The sequence below is a fragment of the Pieris brassicae genome, chromosome 9, assembly GCF_905147105.1.
Source record: "Pieris brassicae chromosome 9, ilPieBrab1.1, whole genome shotgun sequence".
NCBI lineage: Eukaryota > Metazoa > Arthropoda > Insecta > Lepidoptera > Pieridae > Pieris > Pieris brassicae.
This window is the reverse complement of record NC_059673.1, coordinates 2,339,109-2,353,574: the sequence shown is the minus strand read 5'-3', so window position 1 is coordinate 2,353,574 and position 14,466 is coordinate 2,339,109. Positions and strand designations below refer to the sequence as shown.

At 31.9% G+C, this 14,466-nt stretch overlaps 1 protein-coding gene across 3 annotated transcripts; it reads left to right on the top strand.

Moving 5' to 3' along the window:
• Nucleotides 1-573: 573 nt before the first annotated feature.
• LOC123714362 (UDP-glucose 4-epimerase) lies at nt 574-13,282 on the top strand. Of its 3 annotated transcripts, none has more exons than XM_045668595.1 (8): nt 574-597; nt 6,687-6,812; nt 7,545-7,665; nt 9,197-9,310; nt 9,840-10,019; nt 10,786-10,899; nt 11,155-11,326; nt 11,693-13,282. In XM_045668595.1, the coding sequence occupies exons 2-8, from the start codon at nt 6,691-6,693 to the stop codon at nt 11,923-11,925; spliced, it is 1,056 nt and encodes a 351-aa protein (XP_045524551.1). In that variant the 5' UTR covers nt 574-597; nt 6,687-6,690; the 3' UTR covers nt 11,926-13,282. The 3 variants fall into 3 exon arrangements, with proteins under 3 accessions (XP_045524551.1, XP_045524548.1, XP_045524549.1); XM_045668592.1 differs by lacking the exon at nt 574-597 and adding an exon at nt 649-789; XM_045668593.1 differs by lacking the exon at nt 574-597 and adding an exon at nt 1,660-1,744.
• The last annotated feature ends 1,184 nt before the right edge of the window (nt 13,283-14,466 follow it).

The window sequence follows — 14,466 nt, the reverse complement described above, 5'->3', positions numbered from 1 at the left end:
ATGCTTGCCAAACATGGAAATTTAACAAAAAGACGACATCATAAAAACAGCTGGTTCCAACTTTATTCAAGTAGATCTAGAGAGGACTGGGTATCTTTGGAGAAGGCCTTCACCTAAAAAGGAGTTCTTACGGAATAAAGAAAAATAGTTAAATAGTATAATAATTTAATATAACATAATAGATTAAGGAAAAACTAACACACTAAATTTAAGATACAAACTTAATTACTAACAAAGCTAAATAAAATAATAATTGTATGTAAGTAAACTAACTTAATCTAACTTCTTGTTTTATAAATAAGAATTAAATGGCTTCTTTATTTTATTTATTTAAAATAAACTGAGAATTAATAAAGCAAGATAAAACTCGTGTGGATATTACTGGACCACAACTAGGAGTCGACTAGTCTTTTTTATACTAGCTAAATTATTTGATGAGCATGGTAAACTATTGCTAAAGCAAGAAAAACATTAAATTTTGGTTATTAGCGTTAAATTCACTATTGCAATTGACATTACTCTACGATAAGCATAGACTATAGAGGTATTGATATCTATTGTTTTGTAGTTTGTCATAAAAACACAAACCGCGCACCGGTAAATAAATAATATAATTAATTTATAAATAATTCTAAGAATTTAATATTATCTAACATGATAATCTAGTGTGCAAACCGTTCTTTTATTCGTTTGTGATATTATGTTTTTGTTTCATTCAATATTAATGTTTATGCCCTTAAATGGTTAAAAAAAACAGGAATCAAATATAGATGAGGTCATTATCATTGCGTAAGTAATTGTATATGTTAATTTACCAAACATGAATAAGGTTCCTAAAATGTTGAGTCAAAATTAATGTATTTGGTTACATCATTTTATTGGTTAAAGATTTTTACACATTCCCTGATACTTATTCTATAGTTCAGCTAAACTTGAAAGCTGGACAGACTTCCCTTATTTTTGATAAAAACCACTAAGAGCACTTTTATTTAACAATCCGTTTTATAGATCTAGAATGTCTAAGTCAGTTATGTTCATTTTACAAATTAAATATTATTTATTTACTAGAATCTTTATTAGATTTGTAATAATGTACTCTACTATATCAATTCTATCAGATTACCAAATAGGATTATACGAGCATGACTTGTAGAGATTATTGACATACACTTGATCAATTAAATAGTGTATATTTGTTTTTTATTGCAGCTTATGATATTTCGCTAACAATGAATTATATTTTTACCTATGATAAATTCGGACATGCATGCATAAAAAGAATGATACTTCGCAAAAAAATCGGCCAACATGAGTCACCTATGGCTTTGTATGGAAACTGACATCATCATCATCATCTGACAAACTCACACTCATGAAGCATAGGTTACTCTCATATGAAAATATATCTTTAATACCTTCATAAATAGGAACTTTTATTATTATTACATTTTTATATGAAATAAATGATTATCTTAATAACGAACTCTATTCAATTGCATTGAAAATAATAGGACTTCATTAGAAATACTGTTCCAAGAGCTTATATATTTCCATGCATACAATGTCAGATGCTAGTTATGATATATAGTATAGATAGGAAATTGTTATCTTGTATTGTTCGAAACAATACTCAACAACTTGATAACAATAATCTACAAATTATTAGGCTATTAATGGGATAAGGCGATAGCAGTTACACGACGTACGTTGCCGCCGTCGCTTGTCATTCTGTGGTTTATAAAAAGTTAGTATTTAATTACTATTGAATTACTAGTATTTAAGTAATACTATTGAATTTTTTGTGTCAAAAGTGTCTGTTGTCTACAGCTTAAATTTTTGAGTGAGAAATTTCCATTTCGTAATTCCATATTTAAATGTTTAAAAATTTTATTGTTCATGAAATATTCTATAGGATAAGGTTATCTCTATGTTTTATGACCCACTACAGAATTTTTTTAATACCTATTAAGCCAATCCGTTTTTGAAGGCCAACACAATATCAATTGACGTAGAAAACTATAACGATGTGGTTAGATGAGATAAACGGGTTATTTTTTACAATATATATATACTTTTTATATACACGATTCCTTTTATATTATTATATTTGTGTTAGTATAAAAATAGGTAGTAAAATTTAATCGTTTAGGTTACTTCAATTGTGTTCAAAAAAATCTTCAGGTAAACATGTGTACGTAGCAAGAAACTCGACACTCATGACATATGTTTATTTTATTCTTTGTACAAGGTTAGCGGAGTTTTAAAAATAAATATATCGTTTTGCAGTGATACTAATTGTCATACTATACATACATTAATACATTTTCCCTCTGTTATTCATAGCATAATTATCTTAATATACGAACGAACGAATTCAAAACTATAGTACATATATCTAACGCTAATACATATTAATAGATATAGTACATATATCCTTTTTAGACAAGTCTGTATTCATGTGTTTATAATCTAATTCTCATGTCACAATCTCGTCCGGAACGCTGTCTATGTCATATAAAAAATGGTGTGACAGTTCTTGAAACTAAATTTGAAATAAGAGACTTGGGGGGCCTTAATAGGGGAAGTGAATGCTGAACCATATTCGACCTGCACGGCAACCAAACGTGCAGGTCAAATATGGTTGAGCATTCACTGAATAAAGATTTTCTTAACAATGATGAGTTGAGAAGAAATATATACATACATATATATTTAACGGTAGCAGTTTTACAATGTGGGATGATAAACGTTTATGTTAAATTATATCTTAAAGCAACATTTCCAGCTAATGTTTGACACCATCATCCTAATTAACAAACGACGTAAGGACACAATTTGCAAAAAAAAAATCTAAAACGTTTACAACTTTCTGATTTTAAAGCTATTAAACAATACACTTAATAAATTAAGTATTTACAGTAAAAAAAAGATATATATATTTTCATAGTATCGTCTTTGGTTAACATAGCTTTTATACGTTGAAAGAAAACATTTTTTTAACCGGATTAAAGCTATTTGTATAATTATAAACTTATAATTATTTACGGTCACCGTGACTACGACTACTTTACGCTGTAAAGCACGCGAAACGTCGGAAATTTTTTAAAATTATGTAAATAATTATAAGTTTATAATAATACAAATAGCTTTAATCCGGTTAAAAAAATGTTTTCTGTCTATATATCTGTTTCTAAATTTGTAAGAAGATTAATTGAAATTCATTCAAACACGCACAACCACATGCTTTAGTATTTTTTTTTTGTTTGTTTGTTACTTTATTCATAGTAGTCATCTCTGTATATTTCCTATTCGCGATTAAAGGCTGGTGACCTGTTACCACAATCCTTCTCTAGTGCTTCAGCATCAGCCTCTCACAAAGATAATCAACTTGCAAAATGCAATATTGTGACGAAGCAAATAAAATGTATTATTATTATATTCAGAATCGGAGTTTAGGACTAATCACTCTCGTGTGTCGTGATTCTATAACGTTTATATATCTGGAAGTTTTATAACTCGTAGGATTAATATTTATAATGTCTATAAATGACGTTTAATCTTTTATCGGTATGGATATCAAATTTCCAATTGAAATAAACGTATGTTCAAGTTCATAGCGAATAAAATATTTGTCTGTTTGGAGGTTTCATTGTTTACAATACGTCAAATTCAATACGGATTTGACATTTGTAATAGGTTGTCTATTGATAGTCGACGCGTCGGTGGTTATAGAAATTATGACCCATTTGTGTTCTGTCACATAAATTTCTGTATTTTTGTTTAATTAAAAAAAATTACAACAATCTTGTCCTAGCGTGACCATCTAAACCTAAATCATGAATTGAATAATAAGAAAAAAAAAGGTTCATTAACCTATGTAATTCGTAACATACTAACGTTATACAGCGAATAAATCCCCTCTAAATTTCTATAGATCAGTGATACCAGTTCCTACATAAATTCATTCCAGGACTAACTGCAAATACCCCTAAATATCGATTTAAAACCCTGATTTTTTTGTATACTCGGTTTAAAAGGTATTTACAATGCGTTAAAAAATAAAGTACAGTCAAAATCTATTATAACGACTTCGAAGGGATTAATCTATTTGGTATTATGGCGTTGTTATTAAGCACCAATACGTTTTCCCGTCAGGACCTTTGATTTTGGTCAATATACTGTTCTTAACGATATCGTAAACGGTTTTGACTATTATACCTTTTTGTTATTTCAGTTATAGCCACGCAACATATATATAGTTTGGTTATGGTATGCAATGGTTTTTTTAAAAGAAAATACATCATTTCAATTCATTTTTTTCTTGAATATAAGTACGATAAGGCTAAGACCCCCTGATGCCCTCTAAATTTAGGGGAATTCTCCCGAGTTTGCATCACTGCTATCATTTGCATTAATAAGTGAACAGTATTTCTATTATTTTGTCTGTGACCGTGACGCTATACAAGTGTTGAGCGCAGATGTTTTATGACTGACTCACGATAGAGCTATTGATGAAAGAGACTCCACGCCTTGGTTCTCGTATAGAACGTTCAGTATTTACCTCACCACATATGACACGTAAATGAAAATAATGTCCAGGTTACAGACTATTCGCGTTCAACGAAATTGTCTATGCTTGTGACAGCACTGCCGATCCAGTAAGGTCAAAAGACGTATTCTAGTTATATTACTACTAATAGTAGTTATAGTAGAAACACTGGGATACGAAATTATAATGAAATCAAAAGAGGAAATGATGTGTTTTTCACATTTGTCCACATTTTTATGTGGCTTATAGGCAAACAACCAACACGAAAAAAAAATCGATTCAAAATTATAAAAGTTTATTATTGACTTTTTTACGGTCCGTTTTTAGAACGGATTTTGATAACGTAACACGACCTTTGTAACGATATTTAGTACTTGCAGAGATTGGTGAACTGGATTGATAGTTTTATATCTAATTACAATTATGTAACTAAGTATTCATGAACGGTTATAATTTGATTAATATTGTTTCTTAACATTCTTTTCTCTCTGGTATGTTTACTAGTTGTCTTTATTAATATCTAGCCTACCTTTTTAGTAGCAACATACCAATTATGCGACATTTTGCTATGCTACCTCAGAGTCAGTTCGCTGACCGGACTGTACCTATGTACTACATTTTTCTTATATTACCCTCTATAGAAACATATTCAGAGTTCAATTAATAAATAAAGTTACTCGAATTGGTCCAGCCTTCGGTATTTGCGCTTACCAAAATATTATAAAATTAGTTTTTATATATGTCGCAGCCAACTAGTTTAATTACCCGTTCAATTAACAGTCTAGCCTTTTAACTAAACGGCGCCGTTTGACTAACGGCCTGAAAGATGTTTAGCCAGTTGATCAAACAGCTAGTTAAGCTAGTTGGCTGGACATAAATACTTGCATTGCATGACTTGAATTTCTTCACAATGTTTTTAAAGTTTATTGTTAACATTTGCGCAATAAGCGTATATAACATATCAATAGTCAATATTGATGATTAATATAAAATAATTGCCAATTCGTAAATATACTGTATTTTCAAGTGCAACGTATATACATACCAATGTTTATAAAACTTTACGTATGTGTAGATAACATAACTCGTTGTAACTTATATAAATTTATCAATAACGATTTTTTATCAATTATGACAAATTTGTAACAATTTGGTATGTCGTTGCGTGTCCAATTGAATTTAAACCGTAGTTTTTTAAGTAAGATGTGACATTTCAATATTTGTTCTGTATACAACTTACGTGACACGATCCGAAACATACCTTTGTTTCGGATCGGATTCTCTATATACACCCCTGGCATCCCATCATTTGTATCTCCTATAAGAACAACGTGTTTTGGCCAAAACTCACATATGATAAACGAGCTAAGTCTAGATATTCACGATTTCAAATAAATTTTCCCTTACCAAATTTATGATTTGTATTTTTTATATCTTCGTGTTTATTATTAGCCAAGTAATTGTCACTTAAATTTTTTTTTTCTTATGTCGAGCCGTCATCATTTCGTCTTTTGTTTTGATTATAATCTCGTATGAATGTGTAACAACTACTATCAGTACTAATATAACTTGTATAAGTCTTTTGGACTTACTAGATCGGCAGTGCTGTGCATGGTCAGTCTCGGTGACTGCGAGTACATTTTCGCATTAAACTGGACACTTTTGTTTTAAGTAAAGAAAAAGACTTTATTAGAAAATAAAAAAGAATTTATTGTTAAAAGAGAAAGAGCCTCCACACTAAGACAGTATTATCATTAAACTACTATTACATATGGAGATTACTTTTCGTTTCAGCATAGGACAGGTTGAGAAGATAGAGATTGTCTTTTGTTAACATTGCTTTTACACATTAAGAAAAGACTTTTTAGACGGATTGAAGCTATGTATTATTAAAAACGTATATTTATTTACATAATTTTAAATTACTTCCGACGTTTCGCGTGCTTTACAGCGTGCGTGGTCACGGTGATTATAAGTTTTTAATAATAACACATAGCTTCAATCCGTTTAAAAAAAAATCTTAAGATAACGATTGTTAGTGAACGTATAAAGTTTTGAATCGATTGTGAATATTTTGTTATTAAGAAAGTAGTTGAAGATGAAAATAAATGTTTTTAATTATGTATCCTCGTTTCAGTAAAATGCCAGCGATTCTAGTGACGGGTGGGGCTGGCTACGTGGGCTCACACACCGTGGTCACGCTGCTGGAGCAGGAAGACATTGATGACATCGTCGTGGTGGATAATCTATGTAATAGTTATCGGTGAGTGAGTCTCGAAAAGTGGGCGTACGGTGAAGGACATCAGGTACGCCTCCTGTCTGTCTTCCTCCCCTCCACGTTTGGAAACCAGCATGCCTTAGATCCAAATCGACGGCGTGTACCAGCCCTGATCAACTGATAACAATATTATATCACGAAATGGAAAGAGAATTTTGAGGAATACTTGGAAGATTATAGCGCTATGGTTTACATTTTTATAAATTCCGTTTATGGCAAACGGGCAGGAGGCTCAGCTGATGTAAAGTGACCGCCGACCATGGGCAAGCTCACATTTATTTAAATATTTATATTTTGATAAAGCGTTTTTTGATTTTTTTGTATATTTATCTGTCATTTAGGATTATTAATTACAAAACTATGGACTCGAAACAATTCAAAGACAACATTCTTCGATCTGTCAGATTAGTCTTGTTATATTTTTAACAAGTGAACGGTTGGATTTTTGTTAGTTTTTGTATTGAAGTATCTTATTTAATTCTGAAGACAAATCCAAATATCATTGTTAAGTAATACGGTATAAATGATTGTATGGTGCATCGCGATGTATTATATATGTCGGAGCAATGACATTACTGTCAGCTGTCATTGTCATTATATGTCACAGAGCAGCACGATTATCGAGGCCTCACATTGCGTCTAGTTTGTGTAACTTGTTCCTTTTATCTAAATTCATTCATTTGAGCTGTACTAAAATAATATAGAATCTCTTTACAGACATGACAGTGACAAGAAACCAGTCGCACTTCGTAGGATTGAAGAGATGACAGGAAGGACATTACATTTCTACCCAATAGATTTAAGTGACGAGAAAGCGCTCGCCAAAGTTTTTGAAAATGTAAGTATTTAAAGCTGTAGTCATTTTTAAATCACGAAACTAAAATTTCTCAAAATTTAAATCTTTATAAGAGTAGGTATTTTTTACTTAGACTACTGTTGGCCTAGTGGCTTCAACGTGCGATTCTCATCTCTGAGGTTGTAGGTTCGATCCGACCAATAGACTTTCTAAAGTGTGCATTTAGCATTCGCTCAAACGATGAAAGAAAATATCGTGAGGTAACCGAGCCTTAGACCCAAAAAGTCGACGGCGTGTGTCAGGTACTGGAGGCCGATTACATACTTGCCTATTAGATCATGAAACAGGTACAGAAATCTGAGGCCCAGACCTAAAACGATTGTAGTGTCATTGATTTAATATATATATATATATAAATCTTCTATGCGTAATTAAACGTCCGGACCGATGATGAAAATTTGTGTATTAACGTAATCTTGAGAAAGGAGAAACTATATTGTATTTTAATCTTGCACAGTACAACGCTTCTTAGGTCCGCTAATTTAATACAATTTTCACTAAGTACTAGGTTTCAAATTGAAAAAATTGTCTTTTATTTGATTTGATTACCGTGAAAGTATATTGACCTCATATCTAACATTTTCAGCTTTTGTTATTTGTTATATACAGGTACTAAACATTAGAATAATTTAGCTAGTACAAAGTACGAAGATAGAATATAACTGTACTAAACAAATTGTATGGAAAATCTCCGTAATTCTAAACTTTGATCTGAATTCTCAACTTATTTATAAAATAAAAAAATTCCGATACCGACAAAGGCTTCCAGAACCTTCCACTCTGCCCTATTTTTTGTTTGTTCGATCTACTCCCCTGACATACGTAGTGTTCAGGAATTATTTCCTTTACCCCGGCTACATCGCTTCCAATATTCATAACTGAACCTTTCCGCCGTTACTCGCCCCACTATTGACCAAACCTGCAAGTCGTTTTATTTCATCTTTCCATCTCTTGCACCACCATTTTTCCTTGTCCAGTTTTTGGGTACCAACTCATAGTATTGCTCCACTTCTCAGCTCCTCGCAAGGTGTGTCCAGTCCGTATTCACTTGTCCTAATACTCTGTAATGTCCGGTTTTTATTTGTTTCATTGAAAATTTTAAGAAGTGTTTAGTGTGTTTTTTGTGTTAGTGTAAAAGATGGCTGAAACCCATCTTTTGATTTCTTTACAAGTGATACTGAACTGTATGGAAAGATAATTTTATTATTTTAGAGGGTTTAAACTCAATATCTCAGGCTTGAATCGCAGCTTAGGCTGATATTAAAAGCCGGCAACGCACTCGCTAGCCCTCTGAGATGAGCCCGCTGCCCGCTTGTTTTTTTCTATAAAAAAAACATACACTTCATATTACATTTATCCTAACTGCTCATTTTATTATATATTTTCTAATATTTATAATAAAATCTGTAATCCTTGTCGTATTCCTAACCGTTTTGTTTTTATTACTTCATCAAGATTGTCTGAATTCGTTAAGCCATAAAGTGAGGAAACTAATATATATTTCTCATTTTAGCACAAAATCGAGTGTGTAATTCACTTTGCAGCGTTAAAAGCGGTTGGCGAATCTGTCAACAAACCACTCGAATACTACCAAGCTAATATTAGTGGTACATGTACCTTGATTGAGGTAAGTCAGGAATCATGTCTTTGTATTTTTTATATATTTCTTATAATACTAGTCAATAATCTCCTCTAACAATGTAAATACAGTATGTAAAATGTAGTATTGCGATAAGGCAAATATAATTTATTTTTATTTTTTGTCGCGTTCAGATCTTTTGGTTTTTTAACCTATTATTTGGTTATGTCTTTATTTATTGGTTTAAATACACACTTGAAGTGCAAATATTTCTTCAAATTATTTATTTTTATATATAAAAATGTAATAGCTAATAAATTCAAACATTTACGTAAATTAGGAAGAAAAAACAATCAATAAAAATAGATTAAATACGATTAACTAAGTAATACCTAATTCCTCTGTGTGTCCGTCAGGGTGTTCTGTGTCTGGGATAAAAAATTAAGTTTTTGCGTAATTGGTATTGATGTGTGGAATATGAAACAAAACATAACTACGAGTGTTATGAAGTCGAATACTAGACTATACTTACCAAGCCAAGTATTTTATCTTAACAGCCTAATTTTAATTTTTTCAGGTTATGCGTAAATATAACGTATATAAACTGATATATAGTTCATCTTGTACGGTATATGGGGAACCGCAGAGGTTGCCCTTGGATGAGTCTCACCCAACCGGACAGGGTATATCCAGTCCGTACGGAAGGACCAAATATTTCTGTGAGGAGATTATGAAGGATCTATGCAATAGTGATAAGGTTCGTAGACTATTCACTATAAAATTATGTAGCGCTCCCCGGGAACAGTCGTGAATATAAAACTTTTTTTTTTTCAGAAAAATAAATAAGGTAATGCTGTTATTAATAGGATACTAAGTACATTGCATATATATACCGCTTAAATGAACCCATATTAAACTGTCTAGCGAAGGGGACAAGGTACTCCAATCCTTTGCTTTTTTTAAAGGAGCGAACCAAATCGTGCTCATGGGTTCAACTCCAGCGTTTTTCTAGATGAGCGTTGTTTGAAAGGGGATAATTTTGTTCAAATTTGGGTTTTAAAATACTTAAAACGATATCCAAGTAAATTCTTCCTGACTTCCTTATTTCATAGTGTGACCAGGTGTCTCCAGATTAAACTTGCTTCCTTGGAAAATGTATTAAAACTTCAATCTGCTGGCTTCGCGGCCCAAAAAGTGTCCAGGCCTCTGAAATGAACAACTTTCAGTTCCAGTAGGTCCCCCTCCATTCTGTCAATCCAGCGGTACATGGTTGACCTCCTGGTCTCCTACTAAACATTATCTTATTTAGGGTCATACATAAGGAAAGAATGTTTTATAAAATTCATAGAAATGGAAATATTATGCCTTAAAATCCAAAAAATTTGCACATATATATAATGTTATTAATTATTAAATATGTAGTTAAAAAATCCAGTAATCATTTCGACTTATAGCAATAACTCAAAAATTTTGTTACTACCCACATTTTTTTTGTTATTTTGATTATTATTATTTTTTTACAGAAATGGCAAATAATATCTCTCAGATATTTTAACCCAGTTGGAGCACACCCCAGTGGTCGGATTGGTGAAGATCCAGCGGGTATACCAAATAATTTGATGCCTTTTATATCACAGGTAAGATTTACACTGATGATGTATGAAATTGAATGTAGTAATTTTTATATTGTTATATATTTTATGAATATACTAAAAAGATATTGCCTTCGAAATAAAACCTATGGGAACCTACTAATATAAAATTAAAAAAAAAATTGCTGGGAATCGAACCATAAATTTATGTGCATTGATAGTTTTTAAATTTATTTGACGATTAAATAAAAAAAAAATAACTGACTTCGAGAAAGGTAAAATTTTGACGTGTATTTTCAGGTTGCTGTGGGTCGTTTATCCGAGTTGATGGTGTTTGGTGACGATTATCCCACTGTGGACGGGTCCGGGGTTCGAGATTATATTCATGTGCAGGATTTGGCTGTAGGCCATGTTAAGGCTATGCAGCTGTTCCAGCAGGATGGGTTCAGCGGATTTCGAGCTGTTAATTTAGGTTGCTTTTTTCATATTTGACAAATTAGGGGTTGCCAGGTTGACAATAGTGGAGTTTACCTTAGATAACGCGCTTCAATTTTTTTTAATCAATAAATTGGCATCCCTAAGCTTTAAAAGTTAATTTATATAAAGTTTATGAAACACCAAATCATTATTAACTATAATTTTTGATAATAGTGGCAATGGCTATTACTAACACATTAAAAAAAGGTTACTATAGAATGTTTTCAATTCCTAAAAGCTCTCGAGTCGATTTCCGAGAAAACATTTGTTTGTCTCTGGCACGGGTGGATACTTGTCTATACGCACGACAGGACAGGACAATATTATCTGTGCAATAAAGTGTTTCTAATAACTTTTTCAGGCACTGGAACCGGATATTCCGTCCTTCAAATGATATCCGCTTTCGAAGCGGCGTCCGGTCGCAAAATTCCGTATAAAATCGTCAGTCGACGCGCCGGGGATATAGCTGCAAATTACGCGGATGTCTCGCTCGCACAAAGCCTTTTGGGCTGGAGTGCGACAAAGACAGTAGATGACATGTGTAGGGATACGTGGAATTGGCAGAGTCGTAACCCTCAAGGTTATAAATGTTAAATTAACGCAGACATAGAGAATAGACTAGGTTATAGTGGATTCTTAGCCGAGGGGGCAAACCGCTCTTTTAAGTGGAGCTATTCGAAGTACTCGTTTAAAAGAGTATCGCTTTCGATTATCACTACTTGAGGTAGATATCATTTTATTTAGAACAATGTTAATATTGTTCAAATTTGGATTTTAAATAAAGAATGCCTTTGACAGAAACTGGCTGGCAATAATTATTTCATGCATTCATACTCTTTGTTGATTAAAAAAATAAACTACACAGTATACACATTCCAAATTTAAATTAATGTTAAATTTGTATTCTATACTATTTTAGACCCTTTACAGGTTCTTTTTGTTGTTTATACAATTAAAGTTTTTTGTATTAACGTTTTTATTAAAATTTTCCGTTATGATAGGACATGAGAAAGATAAATCAAAATTGTAAACGAATCGTTGAAATAACGACTCGTATTTGACTATATAGAATACATCAAACTGAAGTTCTGCTTGTCTTGCACACTTTCTATAAAGCTCCGTCTCATTCTTTCAGGCAAGGATAAAAGGAGATTCACATATTTTAAAAATCCAGTATATTCTCTATGTCTGAAATTGGTTTTGTATGTACAAAATTAGTATAGCTATTTCCATACAATCGAATAATAATGCTATCTCGCTCACTCTTATTTAAAAAAACTAGGTGTCTCTTTCGTGTAAAATTTTAAATAAAAACATTTATTAGACCCATCTCGAATCTAGTTTTAAGAACATTTTGATGTATTGAGCGAGACTATAAATTATGTATTTTAGAAAATATTTTATTTATGACCAAAGATGTCCAAAGATTCATGGAATGTTATTATTTTGCATTTATTTAATTATAATTCAAAGATTATATTGACTTATCGTTCCTATAAGTTGCCATATTTCAGATTAAGGAGTAATATCGAAACGACTTTTACTTATAACGTACTATAAAACTTAATGTTATCATTTTAATGTCATTGACAAACGTCCCATTAAAATTGCGTTTAGTTTTGAGGGTAGTTTAAGATAGTTTTCTAGATTACATCGACTATCTATTTATTTATAAAAAAATTCAAGTCTCTGCTTATATTCTATTTTACAATAAAGGCAAAAAAACTTATATAGAAGAGGGTAGTTTAAAAAACCCTTTTCCGTGATTAAATTATGAGGTAGTTTAAATATTTATATACAAACTAGAGGACTATCAGATTACTAATTATATTAATAATATATTATATTGTTAATATCAAACGTGATACGTAAAATGTATTTCTTAGCATTTATCTATCATTCCTATCGTTTCAATTTTCTTGAAATATTTATTTTGTTATTCGAATATTTTTTGTGGGTATTTTCAATAAATATATGTTGCAAGTTTTGTGTTTCAATGTGTTTCCCTTTGTATTTAAATCAAATATAATATTGGTGATACCAAATAAAAGTTTGTCTGTAAAGTCGGTTCAAGGCCTGTATGCACTTTGATTAGTGATTAGTGCAGGTGTGTAGTGCATGTAGTGTCCAATTATTGTTTAGTAGCTCTGTTTAGTAAATTCAGTAGTCTGTAGTAGCTGTCAATCAGCAAGTATGGATGAACATCGAGAAGCGTGCTGCATTGGAAGAAGTTCTGAAGTATTAAACGCGGTGCTATCTGAAACTGAAGAATATTTGGAAGCTGAACTTGCAAGACCAAGAAAAGTATGGGTTCGAAAATGGATTAATAGAAGGCCCATTCATGGCGCAAGCTATCAACACTAAGGAATTGGCAGCTGAAGATACTACGGAATATTACTTTGCTCTCAGGTTGACGAGGTCAGATTTCAAGAGTCCTTTAATATACTACTAAACAATAAAATGACGTTTTGACAGACACGATGCGAGTGAGGGGGTAGGGGGGGCGCACGCGACGTCACTACTCGCAGTTCACTCGCCAAAAAAACTAATCATCTGTACTAATCAGTCGCCGTCCACACTTGTTTTCTACTAATCACCTACACTAATCACTTGCACTCGCACTAATCAAAGTGAATTCAGGCCTTTACGGACGATAGTTTAACGTCATAAGAAAACATTGATGAAATTGCACATTTTTATGAATAAAATTGAATAATTTTTAAGTAATTATCACTATTTTGTATGGATACAAAGGAGTGAATCCTCGGACGCATGCCAATCGCGTGAGAGAGAGATAGCTGCGGCGTAAGAGTACAGTGAGCGTTACGGGACAATGAATCATGCCTTTTCGTTCGTGCAGCCGGCGTTCATCAAATGGCTTTTTCTATAATATTAATGGCTTTTTTTTAACACATATTGGTAATTTTACGTATTCCCGTCATAAGAGGTGAAAGGCTATTGTAATAAATTTAGCTAAATATATTATAATAGCTCAAATGCATAAAAGTCAGAAAAGAAAACACTTTTTTAACCGAATTAAAGCTATTTGTATTATTATAAACTAATAATTATTTACATAATTTTAAAGTTTTTTTATACCAATGGCTCTTTAATGTACCCAACGTAATTTGTGGA